This window comes from Pan paniscus, chromosome 20, assembly GCF_029289425.2.
Source record: "Pan paniscus chromosome 20, NHGRI_mPanPan1-v2.0_pri, whole genome shotgun sequence".
Lineage (NCBI taxonomy): Eukaryota > Metazoa > Chordata > Mammalia > Primates > Hominidae > Pan > Pan paniscus.
The window spans coordinates 20,545,099-20,568,093 of record NC_073269.2 but is presented as its reverse complement, the minus strand read 5'-3'; the positions used below and the strand labels follow the sequence as shown (position 1 = coordinate 20,568,093).

At 45.7% G+C, this 22,995-nt stretch overlaps 1 protein-coding gene across 2 annotated transcripts; it reads right to left on the bottom strand.

The window, feature by feature from the left end:
* Positions 1–1,230: 1,230 nt before the first annotated feature.
* CYP4F3 (cytochrome P450 family 4 subfamily F member 3) lies at positions 1,231–22,846 on the bottom strand. 2 transcript variants are annotated; one of them, XM_003813573.6, is made up of 12 exons: positions 22,649–22,846; positions 20,251–20,395; positions 17,193–17,246; positions 16,974–17,101; positions 15,015–15,136; positions 14,113–14,383; positions 11,638–11,704; positions 11,321–11,450; positions 5,600–5,733; positions 5,442–5,506; positions 5,188–5,270; positions 1,231–4,778 (listed from the first exon to the last, which is right to left on the bottom strand). In XM_003813573.6, exons 1-12 carry the CDS (start codon positions 22,844–22,846, stop codon positions 4,613–4,615), a joined length of 1,563 nt encoding a protein of 520 aa, XP_003813621.1. In that variant the 3' UTR covers positions 1,231–4,612. The 2 variants fall into 2 exon arrangements, with proteins under 2 accessions (XP_003813621.1, XP_008964351.1); XM_008966103.5 differs by lacking the exon at positions 20,251–20,395 and adding an exon at positions 18,435–18,579.
* Positions 22,847–22,995: the final 149 nt, after the last annotated feature.

Below are 22,995 nucleotides of genomic sequence, written 5' to 3'. Positions count from 1 at the left end.
GAGCCCCACACAGCAGGAAGAGGGCCAAAGAGAGAGGAAGAAGAGAGGATGGGGGAGGAGAGAGGAGACTAGACCAGGCTATAGCAGCACAGTGCAGCAATGACAGCCTAACATGGCACAGCATGCTACAGTACGACTTGACATGGCTCCAAAATAGTCTAACATGTTCTGCAAAACCTGAGCATAGCTCAACACTACAAAATGCCTCTACAGGGACCTAGCATACTTCGTCTTTCTTGGCACTTTCTACCATCCCCTGACATAAAGCCGGAACATGTGACATAGCTCCAATATATCTTAACATGTCCTGACATTCAACATCACTGATTATATAAAATTGCAAATCAAAACCACAATGAAACGCCACCTAACACCAGTCAGAATGCCTCACATATGCGCCTGTATGCACGCACACACGTGCTGTTACGACACTGCACACAGTCACACAAACACATAGAGTCACATACGCACACACTCTGTCTTCTCTTGCTCTCTCACATACATACAATGAAACTAATAAAGACTCTATAGGGCCAGTTGTCCCCAAACTGTCCAGCAGAGTGTGCCTCCTTCACACTCACTCAGGAGAGGATGGAGGTCTCATAGCAGCCAGTAACAAGACCAGGCCTGAGTGTGTTTTGAGAATTACATACACGGGTGTAGCAGAGTCCTGTGGGTTTATGTCTCATTTATAAACCCTCACTCCCCTGAGAGGATTCTCAAAGCCTGTTTGGAGTGGGAGAGGAGACATTTGACACCCACGTGTGGGTCACTCTTTGAGGGAGTTTGCTGCATAGTGGGGCAAAGAAATGGAGCATCGACTGGTGTGAAAATGAGGCCAAGAGGGGAAGTGTTTTAAGACTGAGGAAATAACAGCATTATTGTATTCCAATAAGAATGATCCAATATACAGACAATATACAAAAATCAACCATATTCCCATATCCCAGGGTCAGCAAACCATGGTCTATGGATCAAATATGGCCTGTGTACTGTATATGTATGGCCTATGAGCCAAGAATGGTTTTTATATTTTAAAAGGTGGTACAAGGAGAAGAAGGAGAAAGAGAAGAAGAAACCAGATAGGGCATGCAAGACCTAAAATATTGACTATGTGGCCTTTTACAAAAACAGGATACAAACTTCTACCATGTATTAACAATAAACAACTGGAGAACACATCTTTTAAAGCACCATTTTATTAGCATTGTACACCAGAAAAAATTAAATTCTCAGCTGTACATTTAACAAACTATGTGCAAGATTTTCATGGTGAAAACTACAAAACAGTGATAAAAGAAATTCAAGAAAACAAATAAATACAGGGGTATACTATATTCATGAATTGGAAGAATCAATATCATTATTAAGTCTCCTCAGATTGATCTATAGATTCACAGAAATCCCAATTCAAACCCTATCAGGACTATTTGTAGAAATAGACACACTGATGATAAAATTTACATAGAAACACAAAGGAAGCAGAATAGCCAAAAATTATTGGGGAAAAAAATGTAGTTGAAGGATTCCCATTACTCCTTTAAAGATGTACTATAATTCAACAGTGACCAGGGCAGTGTGGTATTGGTCCAACATGGAATAGAATAGAAAATCCAGAAATATATCCACCCAAATTTCAACAATTGAGTTTCCTACAAACCTGCAAGGCAAGTTAAAGCAAAAAGGATTTTCTTTTCTTTTCTTTCTTTCTTTCTTTCTTTTCTTTTCTTTTTTTTTTTTTTTTTTTGAGACAGAATCTAGCTCTTTCACCCAGGCTGGAGTGCAGTGGCACAATCTCGGCTCACTGAAACCTCTGACTCCTGGGTTCAAGCGATTCTCCTGCCTCAGCCATCCAAGCAGCTGTGAATACAGGCACACACCACCTCGCCTGGCTAATTTTTCTATTTTTAATAGAGACGTGGTTTCACCATATTGGCCAGGCTGGTCTCAAACTCCTGACCTCATGATCTGCCCACCTTGACCTCCTAAAATGCTGGGATTACAGGTGTGAGCTACCATGCCCTGCCAAGGATATTCTTTTCAAAAAAATTGTGTGAAACAATTGGATATCCATATACAAGAAAACAGTCAAACCACAGTTCACACCCCATACAAAATTTAACTAAATGGAGATTATGGAATTACATGTAAACTCTGAAACTGTAAAACTTTTAAAAGAAAATGTAGGAGAAAATCTCCATGACCTCCAGTTAAGCAAAGAGTTCCTATATATGGCAGTATAAACATAATTCACCAAAAATAAAACTGAGAAGTCTTACCTCATAAAAATTTAAAACATTTGCTCTATGAAAGAAAGAAACTTCAGAGTCTAGGAAGAAGACTTGCAAATCACACGACTGACAAAGGACTTGTACATAGAACTCTCAAAATCCAACAATAAGAAGGCAAACAACCGAAGGAAAATTTAATGAGCAGATGATTGAACAGACACTTCACCAAAGAAAATATAGGAGTGTCAAATAGGCACAGGAAGGCACGAGTGGTTCAACACCCTTAGTCACTGGAAAATGCGAATTAAAATCTCAGGGATATGCCACAGCATACCCATAAGGAAGGCTGAAACAAAAACTGACACTACCAAGGACTGCTAATTATTTGGAGGACCTAGAATTCTCATACATTACTTATGGAAATTGAACACGATGCAGATGCTTTGGAAACAGTTTGGCAGTGTTTTGTTTTGTTTTGTTTTGTTTTGTTTTGTTTTTGAGATCGAGTCTCGCTATGTCCCCCTCCCCCAGGCTGGAGTGTAGTGGCACCACCTCAGCTCACTGCAACCTCCGCCTGTGGGTTTCAAGTGATTCTCCTGCATCAGCCTCCCGAGTAGCTGGGATTACAGGCCCGCGCCACCATGACCAGCTAACTTTTGTATTTTAGTAGAGAGGGGAGCCTAAGTTCTCATTGCTGTTAGAATGAGATGGCTGGATCATATTCTAAGTGTACGTATAACATGATAACAAACTATCAAACTGGGCCGGGCCTGTAATCCCAGCACTTTGGGAGGCCGAGGCGGGTGGATCACCTGAGGTTAGGAGTTCAACACCAGCCAGTGCAACATGGCGAAACCCCGCCTCTATTAAAAATACAACAATTAGCTGGATGTGGTGGTGGGTGCCTGTAATCCCAGCTACTTGGGAGGCTGAGACAGGACAATCACTTGAACGCAGGAGGCGGAGGTTGCAATGAACTGAGATCATGCCACTGCACTCCAGCCTGGGCAACAGAGCGAGACTCCATCTCAAAAAAAAAAAAAAATTAGGCACCCCTGTCAAAGTCTTGTCTACTCACTCTGGAGTGGTCCCCAGGTGATCTGATGTGCCTAGGGCAGAGACTTACTTTGAAAATTACTTCTGTGGTAGGAAAAGTCATGGCCTCTGATGCCAAACGAACCAGATTTATCCCCACTCTTCCACTCACAGAGTGACCTTGAGCAAGAGAGTTAACGTCCAGTCCATTAAACTGGTGTGAGGATGAAAACCACTTTTACCTGGGAAAGCTAAAATGTCACCTTCTCCCTTCTCAGTGGTCTACTTGTTAATAGGACAAAAACAGTCAGTGTCTGTGGAGTTTGCAGGGCATACCTGTTCCAGAAAAGTGTCTAACCACACCTGTATCTTACAGGAATATCTGTGCATCTATTGCTACAAAAATAAAATCTCTACTCCAAAAGTCATTTGATGAAGAATAACTCGATTTGTAACTGATAATGATACCTCAAGCCATTAAAGTGCCAGAAAAGAAATCTTACAAACTGAGACAAAACCTTTTAAATTATTTTCTAAAATTACATACTTTTAAAAATTTAAGACTGTTTTGAATACTTAACATGCACATTTTGAAGAACACAAAATAATGTTTCCTAAGATGATTTAATATCATGGAAAGATGCTCACAACATATTCTTTTGTGAAGAATCCAGATGGAAAAAGTATATATGAGCTGTAATAGCATGTTTAGGTAGAATTCACATAAAAATCACTATTTCAACCATTCTAAAGTGTCCAATTCAATAGCATTTAGTGCACTGACAGTGTCATGCTACCTTCGTCACTATCTAGGTCCGGAACATTTTCACCATCCCAGGAGGAAACCCCATCCTGATTAGCAGTCGCTCCTCAGTCCCACCTCCGCACAGCTGCTGAAAGCCACCAATCCGCTATGCATCTCTTCAGATTGGCCTGTTCTGGAAATTTCGTATAAAAGGACCGTACACTATGTGACCTTTTGCATCTGACGTCTTTCATTCAGTATCATGCATTCAAGGTTCATCCACAGTGTAGTAGGGATCACTGCTTCATTCCTTTTTATGGCTGTGTAATATTCCATTGTATGGATGGACCACATTTTGTTTATCCTTTCATCTGGTAATATATACTTTGGGGTTGTTTTCATCGTTTGGCTACTGTGAATAGGGCTGCCATGAACATTCACACACAAGCGTCTTTCTGTTTGAACACCTGTCTCAATTATTTTGAGTAGATATCTAGGATGGAATACAGGACTGTGGAACAGGGTCTTAGGGTAATTCTAGGCTTCACTTTTGATGAATCAGGGGTCATTTTAGTGGGGTCAGAGTGGGTCTCTGCAGAACTCAGCTCAGGGGCTCCACCCGCAGCCAAAGTCCGCCCTCTGCGCGCAGGACCAGCTCCGGCTTCCTGCGGGGCTCGGTGTGGTCAGGCAGGACGCGGAAGCGCAGCAGCGTGAGCCCCAGGACCACCTTCATCTCCGCCATCGCGAACGCCTGCCCGATGCAGTTCCTTGGGGAGAGGGGTGGAAACTCTGACTGCACCCAGGAGCCCCATCCTGGCCCCATCAAGCCGGTAACCTGGCCTGGGACACCCAACCCCGCCCAGGTCAGTTTGAGGAACAGAGAAGGGGGTATCCGTGCCTGGATCCCCATGTGGGCTTGCATATACTGCGAGCCTAGCCCAGATCCAACCCCCAGCCTAGACCAAGGTGGGGTGGGAGGGAGCTCTGAGCACACTAGGGATCCTTCTAGGACCAACCCAACCCTACTCTATGGACCTTTTCCCATAAACTCCAGAGGAGGTGAGGGAAGGAGAGCTGGAACTCGGACCGTCTACAATGTCCCCCTTTTCCCCACTGTCATGCCCAGACCCCTGCACCCATCTCCCCGTCCCCGCCTCAGACACAGGCCGCCCTTACCTGGGCCCTGCTGAGAAGGGAATAAAAGCCAGAGGTGACCTCTCCTTGATGTTCTTTGGGTCAAAGCGAAAGGGATCATAGACCTGGAGGCGAGACCAAGAAGGGTTGCCGGGTGGGGTCTCCCAGTCCGCCAGCCTTGGAGAGACAGTGGTGTGTGTCTTGGAGGGAGGCGATGTTGGATTCTCCTGATCAAAACCCTGCCCCCTCCTCTAGGAGCCTTGGAATGGACAAAAACAGAGAGGGGGGCCCCGCACCTCAGGGTCCGGCCACACGGCTGGGTTGTGATGGGTTCCAAAAACACTGATGAGGCAGATAATGCCTGTGGGAGAGAAGGGGGCAGTCAGGACAAGGCTCCCTGCCTGAGGGGCCCCTCTTCCTACCCAGAAGGCTCCTCCCCCCGAGGCTGTGGCACCTTTGGGGATGACCCGGCCGTCTGGGAGCACAATGTCTTGGGTGCAGCAGCGAGAGACGGCAGGGACTGGGGGATGCAGCCGCAGGCTCTCCTTCATGCACATGGTCAGGAAGGGCAAATGGGCCAGGTCGTCCCTAAGGAAACACCCCAGCCCCAATCCTTATCAAGGGAGCAAAGACACAACTCTCCAGCTTCTGTTTGCAAGTGAGACCTTTTCTCCCTGTAACGAAATAAACTTTTTAAAAGAATTGTTACAAAGTCGCAGGAATAAAAACAGTGTGGCACTGTTGCAGAAACAAGAAAATAGACCCATGGAACAGCATAAAGAGCTCAGAAAAAGACATGAGAATAAGTGAAAACTTCACATTTGGTGAAGGGGCCCCCACCCACCCCAAACAAAATCCTGGGAAATGGATGGATTTTACAGCTGTGAAAGAAAAATGTGGACCTACTTAACGTCATAAAAATTAATCAACAGTACCCTCCAAAAGTTAAAAGGCAATATTTTGCAACACTAGGCACGCAAAATATCAATCTTAATACACATTCTTAAAAGTAAATACTTTTAAAGGGTCCAAAGAAAAAGAGGAAAAATAATAAGAAAACCAGTTCCATAAAAAGAAAGCAAATAACATCAACACGTGCAAAAGATGTTCAGCCTCACTCTTACTTTTTTTAAATGTCCATCAAAAGAAGAAATATGAAGATTGGCCAAGATTTAAAATTCAATAATACAATAGTACTATTGGTAAAGTTATGGGAAAGTTTGTGCCATAAAACTCAGCTAATAGTAAAGGATTTGCAGTCATATTGTATGGTGGCTCATGCCTGTAATCCCAGCACTTTGGGAGACCGAGGCAGGCAGATCACCTGAGGTTAGGAGTTCGAGACCAGCCTGGCCAACATGGTGAAACCCCATCTCTACAAAAAAAATTACCCAGGCATGGTGGGGGGGCACCTGTAATCCCAGCTACTCAGGAGGCTGAGGCAGAATTGCTTGAACCTGGGAGGCAGAGATTGCAGTAAGCTGAGATCACACCATTGCACTCCAGCCTGGGCAACAAGAGTGAAACTGTCTCAAAAAAATAATTATTATACAGTGCAAATGGTCTTTGATTCAGCAATTGCACTTCAGAGAATTTGTCCTGCAGAGATGCCTATGCATGTAAGGAATGGTCACTGTGCACACGTGCTGACTGCTTCATGTCCAGTTTAGCAAAAGTTTGGAGACAAGCCAAATATACATTAATGGGAAAATGTTTAGATAAACAGCCACACAATGGAATACTATACAGCTACACAAAAGAAGGAAATAGGGATCACTAGTCTCACCACATACTGCAGGCTAGAAGGTAAATCAGTACAGACACTCTGGAAGGCAAATTGGAAATATCTACTATAATTGAAAATGTTTAATGTCCTCTTCAACATAGAAATGAGCTGAATAAAATATGGAATAAAATATACAGCACTCAGAAAAAGATAGCATTAAGGCACCCTGTTGAGTGAAAAAAAGTGACAAATATATACATATGTACATGTAAAACAGCAAGAAGCATATGGATATATATTTATAAAAATGAATGATTCATAGATGATGGAGAGATAGATCATTGATGGATGGATGGATGATAGATAGATAGATAGATAGATAGATAGATAGATAGATAGATAATATAGATAGATACATAGATAATAGGTAGATAGATAAGTAGAGAGATAGATAATAGATGATGGAGACATAGTTACATAGATGATAGATACAGAGATACATAGATGATAGATAGACAGATAATAGAGATAGATGATAGATACATTGATAGATGATAGATAGATCAATGATAGATACATTGATAGATGATAGATAGATCAATGATAGATACATTGATAGATGATAGATAGAAGATAGATAGATGGATAGATAGGTAGGTAGATAGATAGATAACAAATCTATGGCTCTAGAAACACCTTTGGAGAATGAGAAAGGATTAGGTCAGGTGGCAGGATTGTCAAGGAAAACCCTAGTCTTATCTGTAATGTCTCATTTGGTACAAGAAGAACTCTTTTTTATCATTCATTTTGTAATTTAATGTTGTTTTTCCATGTGGTGTATATATATATATACACAATGGAATCCCATTTAGCCTTTAAAAAAGAAAAAATTATCTCATTTGCCACAACGTGGAAGAACCTGGAGGAACTCATGCTAAGTGAAGTAAGCCAGGTGCAGAAAAGACAAACGCACATGATCTTACTTATCTTGGGACCTAAAATAGTTGAGCTCATAGAAATAGGAATAGAATGGTGGTTACCAGAGGCCAGGGCTGGGGGAGGGACAGAGAAGGGTGAAATGTTGGTCAAAAGGTAGAAGCTTCAGTTAGACAACAGGAATAAGTTTTTGAGATCTGCTGCCCAGCCTGGTGCCTTTAGTGAACAATGTATTGTATTAGTTGAAATTGCTAAGAAAGTAAACTTCAAATGTTCTCAACACAAAAATGATAAACACATGAAGTGATGGATTTGTTCATTACCTTGATTTAATAATTTCAGGTTGTATACATATATCATAACATCATACTGTGCCTCTAAACATATATAATTAAAACTTGTCAATTAAAGACAAAGAACAAATTTAAAAACAAACTCATTTTCCAAAATGTATATTTTGAGAAAAGCAAAAGATCTCAGAGATAATATGCAGACCCATGTCTATTTTATGGACTTTCACTTACAAAGAAAAGCACAGTATGTGTTCATATAAATAAAAGTCACAGTGTGAGTTCATATAAATGTGGGCATCGGGATAGCCATTTTCTAGAAGAATACACAGAGAACTGTTGACTGTAGTCACCGCTAAGGTGCAGCTTAATAAGGAACTTCATTTTTGTCATAAAGTCTTTCGACCATTTTTTTTAAACTACACGCATAATTTTGCTTGAAATCTTGGTTTTATACTCCGGGACATGGGTCTGGGCAAAGACTTTCTATGTAAGACTTCAAAAGCAGAGCCAATAGAGAAATGAGATTATATCAAGCGAAAAAGCTTCTGCACAGCAAAGGAAACAATCAACAAAGCGAAGAATCAACCCACAGAATGGCAGAAAATACTCACAAACTACTCATCTGACAAGCGATTAATAACCAGAATATATAAGCAGCTCAAACAACTCAATAGGAAAAGTAACCAAATATCTGATTTTAAAATGGGCAAAAGATCTGAATAGACATTTCTTAAAATAAAACATACGAATGGCCAATAGGTAGATGGAAAAATGCTCAATGTCACTAACAGTCAGAGAAATGCAAATCAAAACCACAATGAGATATCATCTCATCCCAGTTAAAATGGCTTTTATCAAAAAGAAGGGCAATGATAGATGCTGGTGAGGATATGGAGAAAGGGGAACTCACACACACTGTTGGTGGGAATATAAATTAGTGCAGCCACTGCAGAGAACAGCACAGAGGTTCCTCAAGAAACTAAAACTGGAACTGCCATATAACCCAGAAATTCCACTACTGAAAAGAAAGAGAAGAAATTTCTATCCCAAAGAAAGAAAATAAATCTATGGAAGAGACATCTGTACTTCTGTATTTATTGCAGCACTATTCACAACAACGAAAATATGGAATCAACTTAAATGTCTATCAATAGATGAATGGATAAAGAAAATGTAATGTGTATACGCAATGGAATACTATTCAGTCATTTAAAAGACTGAAATTTTGTCATTTGTGGCAACATGGATGGAACTGGAGGTCATTGTGGTAAGTAAATAAGCCAAAAACAGAAAGACAAATATCGCATGTTCTCACTCACGTGTGGGAGCTGAAAAAGTGGGTCTCATGAAAAAAGAAGACAGATTGGCAGAGGGGAGGGAAGGATAAGGAGAAGTTGATTAATGGGTACGAATTTGAGTTTTGATAGGAGAAATAAAACCTAGCACTTGATAGATCAGTAGGTTCACTGTAGTTTACAATATGTACTGTACATTAGAAAGTAGTTTGCTTGGGAGGCCGAGGCGGGCGGATCACGAGGTCAGGAGATCGAGACCATCCTGGCTAACACGGTGAAACCCCGTCTCTACTAAAAATACAAAAAATTAGCCGGGCGTGGTAGCGGGCGCCTGTAGTCCCAGCTACTTGGGAGGCTGAGGCAGGAGAATGGCGTGAACCCGGGAGGCGGAGCTTGCAGTGAGCCGAGATCGCGCCACTGCACTCCAGCCTGGGCGACAGAGCGAGACTCCGTCTCAAAAAAAAAAAAAAAAGAAAAAAGAAAGTAGTTTGCTTATGTTAGTTATGTTTCTAGCATAAAGAAAAGACAAATATTTCAGGCGATGGATATCCCAAGTACACTGATTTGATCTTCATCAATTATATGAATGTATTAGATTATCACATGTATTTCAAAACTATGTGCATCTATTATGCATCAATAAAAATGTGTTTTAAAAAATAAAATTGCAAAAATATTCTTTATTTTAAAAGCATAAAAATGTTTCTTCCCTTCCCAGGACTGCTGTGCTGGGCAAAGGCGTGGACGGGAGGACACTGAATCCAAAACACCCGTCCACTCCAATGCTTCCTCTCCTTCCTCCAGCCCCTGGCCTGGCTTGAGCCTCAGAATGTCCCCACTGTGCTCTCATTCTATAGCTGGTCCTCTCCAGTACACCCTCCACACTAGCCCTAGAAAGATCTTCCTGGTACCCAGATGTGACTTGTCCCTCCCCTGTTCAAACACTTCTCATGGCTCCCTATTGCCCTTGGGCTAAAACTGAAGCCATTAACATTTTCCCCAAGGCTTCCACAGCCAGCCCCTGCTACCATCTCCAGTTTTATCATCTCACCACAACTCAGTCTCTCCCTCTTTCTCCCCTTCTCCTCCTTTCTGTCCTGACCCTGCTCTCGCTCTCTCACTCTCTCTCTCTCTCTCTCTCCCCTCTCTCTTCCTCCCCCAAAGACCCCAGGCGGTCTTCTTGACCTACAGCACTGCTCCCCAACTGTACCCAATTATCTACTGATCATTATTCAGGCTTTCAACTGAGACACTTTCTATACCCCCCTAGTCCTGCTTCCCTTACTGTAAACCCCATCCCTGCCCACGTGGGCTGGGACTGTCCTGCCCAGGGACAGTTCCCCCACCAGGCTGGGAGCACCTGGAAAATAGATCCCTGGTTGGGTCCTTCCCAGGTCTCCAGAGCACAGAAAGATGCTGTGCACAGATGTGGGGGGTTGGAATGCAGTATGAGAGTATTTGCTGAACGAGGACTGGAAGGATGAATGATGCAGGTGTTCTGGACAAGAATGGATGAATTTTATCCCCAGGTCTCCCTTATAAATCCCTGGACTGGACAGAAGGGTAGGAATTAGGGAACAGAAGAGCAAACATTCAACAAGTGAAGACATTCAAAAAAATATTTCTTGGAGAAAAGGAAGAGAGTGGAGGGGAAGTTCATTTGCTGAACACATGCTAAGTGGCGTTATCTGTCCTCACATATCATCAACAATTCTCTCAGAAGCCCAGGTCTTTCTGTCCTAAGGGCCTATAACCTTTTCCCAGACAGTCAGGATGGGTACTAAGTCCTGCCTGTGGTCCTCTGCTCCTATTCCCACTAAACAATAGTGGCAGAATCAACAAAAACAACCCCTTCTCCCCTCCCTACCTGGGGAACAGAGCCAATGAGAGAGGCTCAGGAACAGGGCACCAGCACCTGCACTCACCATTCAATCTCTTTAGGCTCACGGTCCTTCAGAAGCTCTTGCACCTCCTGCCGGCAGCGCTCCTGGTATTCCGGGTGCTTTGCAAGGTGGTACAGGACCCAGGAGAGACCACTGGCCGTGGTGTCATGGCCTGGGGGGCAGCAAGGCAGGCTTGGGTCTCTGGGCTGCTTCAGCACCCGAGGGTGGACAGCAACCTTGCATTGAGGACCTCAGGGAGGATGGGGGAAGGGGGATGGGAAGTGTGAGGGGTCCACCCACCCTGTTCCTGGAATGGAGATATCCAAGTCCCCACTCTAGCCCCATACTGGGGCCCTCACCCTCAAACATAAAGGTGTCAGCTTCTGCTCTTATGTCCTCATCGGACAACTTCTTCCCATCTTCATCCTGGAGAGAAGGCAATAACACCCCACCCCCACCCCCATAAAAAGTCACAGTACCTCTGAGGGCTCTTGAGTCTAATCTGAGACAATCTCTGAAGATTCATCCTCTTTCCAGAAATCCAAGCCCATCTTGCACTCCTAGACCCTTCTTGGTCACCATGGCCAGAGCCCCGACCCCATGGGCTTCCTCCCTGGCTTCCTTGCCTTTTCTTTGGTCCCTAATGGCAAGACTCAATGATCCATGAATGCTTTCATGTTTCTGCCTGATGAAAACTTTCTGAGAAAAAGTTACTGGCAACCTGGGTTACAGGATAATTAAATGGCAATTTGTCTTGGAAATTAGAGATTAAGTATTGCTTCAAAGATATTTGCCCACATTCTACAGTGGTAAATGAATCTTATCTCCCTGGAGACATTTGAGTTGTAAGTCTATGGAATATGGCATCCAGAACAAAGCACATAATCTCTCACAAAGCTGGTGCCCTCTCTCTTTCTTCCTCTTTCCCTCTTTCTATAGAAAATGTGCTGAGACTCATAATATAGGGTGCCTTTCCTAGGGTACAAAGTCTGCTGCACGTACAGGGGAAAACATTGCATTGCCCTTGGAGGAATTTGACTTGGGAATGGAGAGTCAGTGCCACAATCCTACTCTGGCTGATAGTATTGCCGTAAGCAAGACATGAGCTGCTCTGATCCAGAGATGTAATGCCTCTGTCACAACAGACATACACATAGACAAAGACATAGACACACAGACATAGACATAGAAACACATAGAAAAAGTCATAGACTTAGACACAAACACAGACACACAAATACACATAAACATAGACATAGACATAGACACAGACACAAATACTCATGGACATAAACATGGACAGACAAAAACAGACACAGGCACAGGCAAATTCAAAGACAAAAATATGGCCGGGCGCGGTGGCTCACACCTGTAATCCCAGCACTTTGGGAGGCTGAGATAGGCAGATCACAAGCTCAGGAGTTTGAGACTAAAAATAGTGAAGCTCCGTCTGTACTAAAAATACAAAAAATTAGCCAGGTGCCTCTAATCTCAGCTACTTGGGAGGCTGAGGCAGGAGAATCATTTGAACCCGGGAGGCGGAGGTTGCAGTAAGCCAAGATCGCACCACTGCACTCCAGCCTGGGTGACACAGCGAGACTCCATCTCAAAAAAAAAAAAAAAAAGACAAAGATATAGATATAGCATTGATATAGACATAATCATAGACACAATCATAGACACAGACAAAAAAACATGGACATAGACATACACTGAGACAAAGACACAAACACAGAGAAAAGACAAAGACATAGACACAGACACATAGACATAGACAAGAACAAAAATATAGATATAGAAAAAGACATAAACACAGACATAGAAAAGACATGACAAGGTGGGGCACAGTGGCTCACGCCTGTAATCCCAGTACTTTGGGAAGCCAAGGTGGATGGATCATGAAGTAAGGAGTTCGAGACCAGCCTGGCCAACATGGTGAAACCTCGTCTCTACTAAAAATGCAAAAGTTAGCCAGGCATGGTGGCATGCCCCTGTAGTCCTAGCTACTCGGGAGGCTGAGGTAGGAGAATCACTTGAACCCGGGAGGCAGGGGTTACCAGTGAGCCAAAATCATGCCATTGCACTGCAGCCTGGGTGATAGAGCGAGACACCATCAAAAAAAGGAAAGAGAGAGAGAGAGAAAAAGAAAGAAAGAAAGAGAGAGAGAGAAAGAAAGGAAGGAAGGAAGGAAGGAAGGAGAAAGAAAGAAAAAAGAAAGAAAGAAAGATGGAAGGAAGGAAGGAAAAGAAAGAAAGAAAGACAGACAGACAGACAGAAAGAGAGAAAGAAAGAAAAAGAAAGAAAGAAAGAAAGAAAGAAAGAAAGAAAGAAAGAAAGAAAGAAAGAAAGAAAGAAAGAAAGCAGGGAGGGAGGGAGGGGACAAAGGCATAAACGTAAACAAAGACGACACAGATGCAGACAAAGACATACAGATATGGCCAATGAAAAAGACAAAGACAAAGACATAGACATAGTCATAGTCATAGACAGAGACACAAACTCAGAGACAAAGATACAGAAAGACATAGGCAAAAACATAAACATAGACCCAGACATAGGTATAGATGTAGATATATAGATTAAAAGGTGGTCAATTAGCTTATTAACTTACAAATAGAGTAAATCTCAGACTCATCACAATTTCATTTAGCAGTCCCCTGGTAGGTGCTAGTCCACAGAGCTATCTCCAAAACCTATCTCTGACCTGTCCCTCCCTTCCTCAATCACCTTCCATGGCTCCCTAGTGCCCTCTTAATCAAGTTCAAATTCTTTCATCTGACATTTCACATGAAGCTCCCTTCTACTTCTTGAATTCAGATCCCAGAGAGGCCCACCTTGCTCAGCAGGAGCACATCAATGAAATCCAAAGTCTTGGACTTGGCCTTGGCTTGGAGGAAGTCATCAACACCCTGGCTAGGGAGGGTGCGGCGCCGCTCCTGGATGACGGCATCTGTGAAGTCGTGCACCAGGCGGCAGGCCCTGCGGAAACGCTGCCCATCATGGGTGAGATAATACAGGAAGTCTATGTACAGGAGGATCTGCTGGTGTCTTTTTGTCACAAGGGCACTGAGCTCCAAGATGGCGGCAATATATTCACTGGGCTTCCTGCAGGATAAGGGCAGAAAGGGAGGCAACAATTTAATACACCTGAAGCCCCAGGATCACCTCCCACCAGCAGCTAGGAGCTACCTCCTATCAGTAAACGGGATATCCAGGAACAGATGGCCCCTCAGATGCAGGATGGGGATCAGCATGAAATCGACTCTCCAGGCTCTCTTATCTCTCCCTGCATCCCATCTCTGTGAGATGCCTCCATGCAGCTAGGCACCCAGAGGATAGTTTGCACATTATGCTCCTATTCTCTCTCTCCCTCCCAGTATACAGTCCTGCCCCTTCTCCTTCCTGAAGCTGTCCACAAAGCTCAGACTTTATCCTCTTCCAACTGGTCCATGGTCCAGCTTCCACCCTAGCTTCTTTGCATCAGTGTTAACTCCATTTAGTGCTACATTACAGTCAGTCCCTGAGAGAGACCTGCTTTGACCACACCCACCAGTTCAAACCCTTTTAATGAGTCCCTGGAAACCTCAAGATAAAATTCATACCAGTCCTTCAACGATCAGGTATAACAACTCCTCCAAGAAGGCTTGTCTGATTTCCCTGCTCAGTCCTCCCCCGCCCCCCACCTACCAACTTTGTGTCCACGGCCCAAGATCCCAGACCCTGGGCAAGAACTTACTCCTGGCAATGGCTGTCAAAGCTGAAGACACATTTCTGCAGACTGTCCAAGGTCATGAGGCTGATGTGCTCAAACATGTCCAGACGGGCACTACCCTCTGAGGCCAGGAGCTGCCACTTGGCCTAGCCAGAGAAGGGGACAGAGCTGGGGCAGGTCCCTTGCTCCCTTGAGCAGCTCTCCAACCCCAACAATCAATATGCACGCCCCAGAATAAGCCTCTTCATCTTCTCCCCAGGGACCCTTTACCCGGGAGCACCAGGTTATGGTGCAAGCAAAAGCTGTTACTATTAAGAGATGAAGCCCCAAGATTGGGAGTCAGGAGACCTAGGTTCAAGTTCCAGCTCTGTCCTCTGTGCTCTGTGTGCCATTAGTCAACTCATTACCCTCCCCTATATCCCACCTGTCAGATATTCAGGAACAGTTAAGATGATGTGCTTTGGAGCCATATAATTCACATTAGAAACTCTGCTCCACCTCGCCATGCTCACTCATTAGCTGGGTGAACTTGGGTTAGCTCCCTAATCTCTCAGACCTGCAGTTTCATCATCTACCATGGGGCAAAAATACATAATCTCTCCTTTGCAGAGTTGTTAAAATCAAATTAGACAATATATACTCGTATCATGGAATGGGCACATGGCATTGTTTCTGGCATATTGTGAGTTCTCAATAAATGTTGGGTTTCCTCATCTGCAGTTATAAATTGATTATAAAAATATCCTAGGTTTGTAGAGGTAGTCCTCCATGAGTCCTGAGCACCCTTTCTGGGCATGTCACAGATGCAACACGCTGATGTTGTTAACTTGAAAAATTTCTCAGAGTTGTGTTTGCAGAAAATAACTTTGAGGATAAGGGACACCCCCTGGATATGCTGCTTCTGCTTGCTATAAAAACAGATTCCTAAGCCTAATGCCCCTTCCCTGTAATGCAATATATGATGTCAGCAGGCATTTATAGAAGCCCACTTGTGTCAGCCCATGGGATTTGAGAGGCTTGGAGAAGAAGTGCAATCTAACAAGCAACACATGCTGCTCTCTGTGTCATGAGTAGTAAAACTATCCTTTGTCTCTGACCCAGGAGTTTCTTGTTCTTCCAGAATAATTTATGAAACAGTAACTAGCTTAACATCAATTTTAAAGTTAAAAAATTCTAAACACTTCACAAAACCTTTGCCCCAATTCTTCCCTTCTCCCCATATCCACACCCTTTGCAATGTGCTTTTTCAGCAACTCCCAATAATAAACAGAGAGCCTATTTTACCCCCTGCCATTGATTCCGTGTTGGACTATTGGCTTTTGATGTCAAAATACAATGTGGTAAAAATGATGAGGTGATAACTAATGAAGCTAAGCCTCATCTTATTCCCTGGAACCCTATCTGTATTGTAAACCATGGGACTCCTTCTGGAGGGAGAGAATCAGATGGAGGAACATCCAGGGGTCTAAGCTGAGGCCATCTGTATCGGTCTGAAGCCAGCCAAAACCCAAACATGTGAGAGAACTCAGCCAACACCAGCAAGGCTGCCTACCTGACCCCAGGCTGCTCATGTACCATGACTGATCCCTTCCATCCACATCCAGAAGAATCCACAAACTGTCCCACAGACTTATCAGGATTCATAAACCTTTATTGGTTTAAACCAATGAGTTTTCAGGTTGTTTCTTATCAGCAACAGCTATTATGCAATTGTTGTCCTGACCCTCTTGAGTTTACAGGGTTCGGGTGACGCGAACATAGAAACAGACAGCTTCTGGGCACCTACTATGTGCCAGAGACATGACTCCACTACATCACCTTGACCTTCTTTTAAGTAGGGATTTTACAGATGAGGAAACCAAAGCTCAGAGAGGAAGACAATGGCCCAGAGGCACCCAGCAGAGCCAGAATTCCAGACTAGATCTGTCTGTGGTTCCCCCCAACCAAAGGCTGCAGCTGGGACCTTGGCTTCAAATAACTCACATGCATGATGTTCACACTCTCATTGAAAATCTTCATATAGGGCTTCAGGATGTTGAAATGGAAGGCAGGCGTCAGCATCCGACGGTGGCGGCTCCACTTTTCACCAGCACTCAGCAGGAGCCCATCCCCTGGCAGGGCAGCCAAGGGCCATGGGCAAGGACCTCTCCCTCCCCTGGCCCCCCAGGTTGTTCCCAACCCTGTTCACCTGCAGATACTCACCCAGCCAGGGCTTCAGGAAGCTGTAGAAGACCTTGTCCTTTGGTACAATGGCGGCTGACATAAATGAGGACAATCAGGGGCCATGGAGGCAGGTGAAGGAGGAACTTTGGGGGTGGGGGGAGGCTCCCAGCAAGAGGTTTGCACTTCTCCCCTCCAAGCCCCACATAGCAAGAAGAGGGTCAAGGGCAGAGGAAGAAGGCAGGATGGGGGAGGGGAGGGAAGACCAGACCAGGCTACGGCAGCACAGTACAGCAATGACACTGCCTAACATGGCACGTAGGAGCTATGTCAGGGCTCCAGCATGCCTTGACACGCCTCCTACATGATCCAACATGTTCTGCAAACCCTGAACACGCTCAGCACTCTACAGAATGCCTTCACAAGGACCTAGGACACCCTGTCTGTCCCAGCACTCTCTGACATATTCTCACATGGCATCTTCTGACATGGACCTAGACATGAGACATGACACTGACATGTGTTCACATGTCCTGACATGGCCACAAAATACATGACAATTCCTAACATGAGATTGTGTGCTCTAACATGCACATGAGAAGGTCTAACATGACCTTAAAAGCGTGTTCCACATACAGGCTCTGGGTTGAATATAAATATGGTACCTTTAACGTCCCAGACATAGCCAACACGTGACCCAGACTGTTCCTCACGTATGACCCAAACATACTACAACACATGCCTCAGACAAGACTCAAATAATGTCTCAGACAGTTCACATAGGGACCCTGGGTCCCAGACCTCACACAACCCCCAAACATGGCCCAGATGTGACCAGCAGGAGAAAACGGCAGTGTCAAACAGCACCTGCGACAAGAACCAAACAGCCCCTCACATGCCCCAAATGTCCTTGGCCACAGATGAACCCCACACATGACCAGCTCTACATGACCTCAGTTGGAATGATATACCAGATGTAACCAGGTATAACATATTTCATGTGTAACCAGGACCCAGGTGTAAATATACAGGTGACAAGACGTAGCCGTACAGCAGACTTGACCATATAACAGCCATCATAGAGACACTTCCCAGACATGAGCAAACAGGAACAGAGGTCAGACAGATGGAAGTCCAGGGGAGATGGAAGCAGTGGCATCTCCACCACAGCCCCTCCTGTCTGCACATGGGCACGCGACCTGCTGGAGGCAGCACAGAGACCCCAGCTATGGGCAAGGCGTGGCCAGTGCAGTGTCTACCTGGAGTGGCCAGTGCAGTGTCTACCTGGAGCAAAGAGCACAGGCTTGATGTAGGTGGGGTGGAAGATGCGGACGATTGCGTGCCAGGGCCCCACCCACCAGCAGCACATATCACCGAAGGTGCATGCCAGGCTTTGTGTGTATAGGAGACCTTCCTCCGAGCTGTGAATCTGGAGAGAAAGACACAGGACCCAATTCATGCTCTCCTAGGCTGCGAGAGAGAAGGATCTGCAGGGAAGAGGTGGAAGCCCTCTCCCTGAGAATTTCAAGCAGCATCTCATCTCCCTCTCAGTGCTGAGCCCCCCCTGGGCTTCCTACTCACATCCTCCATGCAGGACTCTCCAGTCCTTCAGTTACACAGACAGAAAAGGTCTTTCCCCGTGTGGATCCACACACCATGTTCCCTGGGCTCTCATTCATCCCATTTTCCAGATGAAGAGACTGAGGCTCTAAATGATAAAGTAATTTGCCCAGAGTCCCAGACCATGGCAAGCCTGAGGCCTGAGACTGGGTCTATCTGCACCCATGGCCTGAGTCCTTAACCATCAAACTTCTTTGTGCCCCCAAAACAGTAGCTCTAGAAGGCCCAGGCCTGCCGAGACTAGGCAATCAGAAACACAGGGACTGGGTGAAAAATTGGTCTGGTGATCCAGGCCAGGAGAAGTAAATCATGGGCCTTTTCTGGGAACTCTGGGGGAAATGTGGGCTTTCCCATGAGAATTGAGCTTCTAGGACTCATTGTTGACCTCATGAGGGAAAGACTGTCTTGAAAGCAAAAGTGGCGTGGAAAAAGCTAAAGCCAAGAGAGGAAGACAAGCCAAAAGTGGCATGGAGAAAGCTAAAGCCAAGAGAGGAAGTGACACTGTGTGAGACCTGGATCCAGCCATGCCTGAAGGCCATCCTCCCTGGACTTTAAAATCAATAGATTCTCTTTCTTTGCTTAGACTACACCAGGTTGGATTTCCACCACTCACAACTGAAAGAGACCTCAATAACCAGAGACAGCTGGGAACCAGCCCAGAGTCACTCAGCATTTTGAGGCCAGAGCCATGGTCTCTGTAGGATGCTGCCTGTTTCCCTGCTCAGCCTGGCCTGTCCAAGAAGGGAAGCACAGGGGTCAAGGAGAGGGCCCCAAACTGGGGTGGATTCTCCTTTTGGAGATTCCCAGGGCCTAGAGCAGAAAAGCAATGAACTTCGGGCAGACAAACTACAGGATGGGGTAAAAGGACTTGACCCACACCAGAGATGGACATCACAGAAATAACAGTCCAGATCCTCCACCAGCCACAAGTCCTCCTCATTGTTCTAAGCTTTGTGACAGGCAAGGTGACGCTAGACCTGGCAAGGGGCCTTGAACACTAACGATGCCCAATTGCATCACCCTGCACTCTCCTTTCAAACATTCCTACTCATTGTTCCAGACATGGCTCCAGTAACTCTTCCTCCAGGAAGGCTTCCAGCCTGCCCCAGCAGAGAACTTGCACTTCTCTGGGCTGTCATCCATCTCCCTCTGGCCCTTTCTTGACCCCATGAAGTTAGGGATGTCTCTGTCTACATCCACCTCCTTAAGCTTGGGGGTTCCTCTAGGACAGGGCCTTGGGTTGAGGTCTCTTGGGGCCCCAGGGCAGCCCAGAACACCAGGACAGGGGGTCAGATGGCAATGGAGAGAGGAGATGCTGAGATGGGAATTGGTGAATACATGAAAGAAAGATGAAGATGGCTGAGAGAGAAGGAAAGGAGAGACCAGAGTACTGCAGGGGCCACACAGGGGCTTGGGGATAGAGGGACTTGCAGGCCTCAAATGCACCACAGCACCCACCACCAAGTATTCCAGGTGGTACCTGAGGCGTTGATGACAGACCGGATGATGTTGGGGTGGCAAAAATGGATGACGGGGAAGATGGGGCCCATCCAGACCTTAAAGCCCTGGGGGTAGGTGGCCACCAGCTGAGTCAGGACCCTCATGCCCTGCTCCGTGGGGGTGACCTGCAAGCAAGGCAGGGGCCGTCACCTCCTGTTATGGTTAATTCTAGGTGTCCACTTGACTGGGCTAAAGGATGCCCAGATAGTTGATCATCCGTCTGTGAGGGTGTTTCCAGAAGAGACTGGCATTCAATTTGGTAAACTGAGGAAGGAAGAATCACCCTCCCCAGTGTGGGCAGAGCTCATTCAATCTGTTGAGAGCCCAGGTAGCACAAAAATGCAGAGGAAAGGCTAATTTGCTCTGTTCTGGGGCTGGCACATCCATCTTCTCCTGCCCTTGGACACCAGAACTCCACCGTCTCAGGCCTTTGGACTCAGTTACACAACCAGTGTCTGTTTGTCCAGCCTGCAGACAGCAGTCCATGAAGCATCTCAGCTTCTATAATCCTGTGAGCCAATTCCCGTAATAAACTCCCTCTTCTATCTGTCTGTCTGTCTGTCTGTCTATCTATCTATCTATCTATTTACCTATATATATATCTACATATCTACCTATCTATCTATGTATCTATGTATGTATGTATGTATCTATCTATCTATCTATCTATCTATCTATCTATCTATCTATCTATCTAATCTATCTACCTATGTTTCTATGTATCTATCCATCTATCTAATCCATCCATTCTATCTTATATGTCTATCTATCTATCCATTCATCTATCCTATCTGTGTATCCATTCATCCATCTAGCCTATTATCTACCTACCTATCTATTCATTTATCTATCTAATCTATTCATCCTATCTAACTTTTCTATCTATGTATCTATCTGCCCATCCATCCATCCATCCATCCATCCATCTTATCTGTACATTCATCCACTCATCCATTTATCCTATTATCTATCAATCATCTAGCTATCTATCCATCCATCTGTCTAATCTATCCATCCTACATATCTACTCTACCTATCTATCCACCTAATCTATCCATCCTTTCTACTACTTTATGTATGTATTATCCATACATCCATCCATACATCCTATCCATGCATCCATCTGTCCATCCATCCATCTATCCTGTTATCTATCTATCTATCTGTCTATTTACCCACCAACTTATCCAGCCAGCTAGCCATCTATTCACCCTATCTGTGCATCCACCCATCCATCTACCCTATTACCTATCTATCTGTCTACATTCCTCCTGCTCTATCTCTCTTGGGGCCACCTCCAAGTCCCAAGAGCGCATCCCGAGGCAGAAGGAAAAGACACACTGTCCACTCACAGAGGCCCACTTAGCTTGAGAGGAAAGATTTCCTTGTTCTGGGAGTCATTTCAGCCCAGAGGTGGGCATATGAGGAGGTCCTCACAGGGGAGGTTTATGGGGAGCAGTATGGCCTCAGGACATGTCCCTAAGGCTGGTCCCCACATCCCTTCATGCCCTGGCTGGTTCCTCCACCAGCCACACAGGTTCCAGTTCCTCCCATGGAGAAGGTTCTGCACACAGGGGACCTTCCCTTCTCAGCAGCCACTAGGGGAGCAGAGGTGACTCTAACTGTCCATCATCACAGTGGTTCCCACCTGGGAGAAGCTTCTGCACCAGGCTCTGTGCTAGTGCATCCTGTGCATCCTCCCACTTCACCTGTGGACACACCCATCAATCCTGCCATTTGCAATGAGCAGATTGAGACCACATTCCCCAAAGGGGAGAGCAGGTCTAAGTCAGAGGGCAAGGTCTGGGGGAGGAGAAAGGTCAGGGAAGGCTTCTGAAAGGGGAAGTGAGTGGCCAACTTTTATGTGGGTTTGGCAACAGGACCCCATTGGGACATCTTACTGGGGAGGAACAAGATAAGAGGAAGGTGCCTCCGGATGTGGTGGAGGTGAGAGACAGCCCACACCTCTCCTCTGGCCCACCTGTACCCTCATAACAGGAAATAGGCCAGGTAGGGAGAGGACCCTGGACAGTGGGTGCAGGAGGCCTTGAGTCCAGCAATGGAGAATGTGGGAACGCCAGGGGTTCACCTTTCTGTGCACCCAACCCCCTGCCCAAGAGCCCCGCAGAGGTGCATTAATGTAGAAAGACAGGCAGGAAAAGGATTCAACACAGGCCAAGAGTGGGAGAACAAGGAGGTGAGAAGGGCTTGGGTTGGCACCTCACAGAAATGAATAAGCAGAGGAATGAGTAAGACGCCTCCCCTGCTTCTCTGCCACCCCAGACCCTAGCCCACCCCCTCTCACCTGAGCCTCATTCTTACCCCTCAGGAAGTCCATCCACCCTGAGACCCCAGACCCGTCCTGCTGCCACACTCACCAGGCCCAGGTGACCCAAGAACCAATTCCGTTTCGGGGGTTGCGGGAAACACCGGAGGCGACGGAAGTTGTCATAGAAGGTATAGGTCCAGGCCAGGATGCAGGCCAGGAGCCAGGAGGCCCCGACCAGCAGCAGGAGCAGCCACGGGGATGCTGCCATTGGCCAAAGGCCCAGCGAGGACAGGCTCAGCTGTGGCATCCTGCAGGGCAGATGGGATGGTGAGTGAGGTCCTGAGGCCCAGGGAAGGGCCCAGGGAGCTCCAGGGACAGTGGAGAGAGGCAGAGACGGGCAGTGCTGGAGATAGAACAGTAAGAGTAAACAGGGATGGATAAACAGGGGCTGAGGGG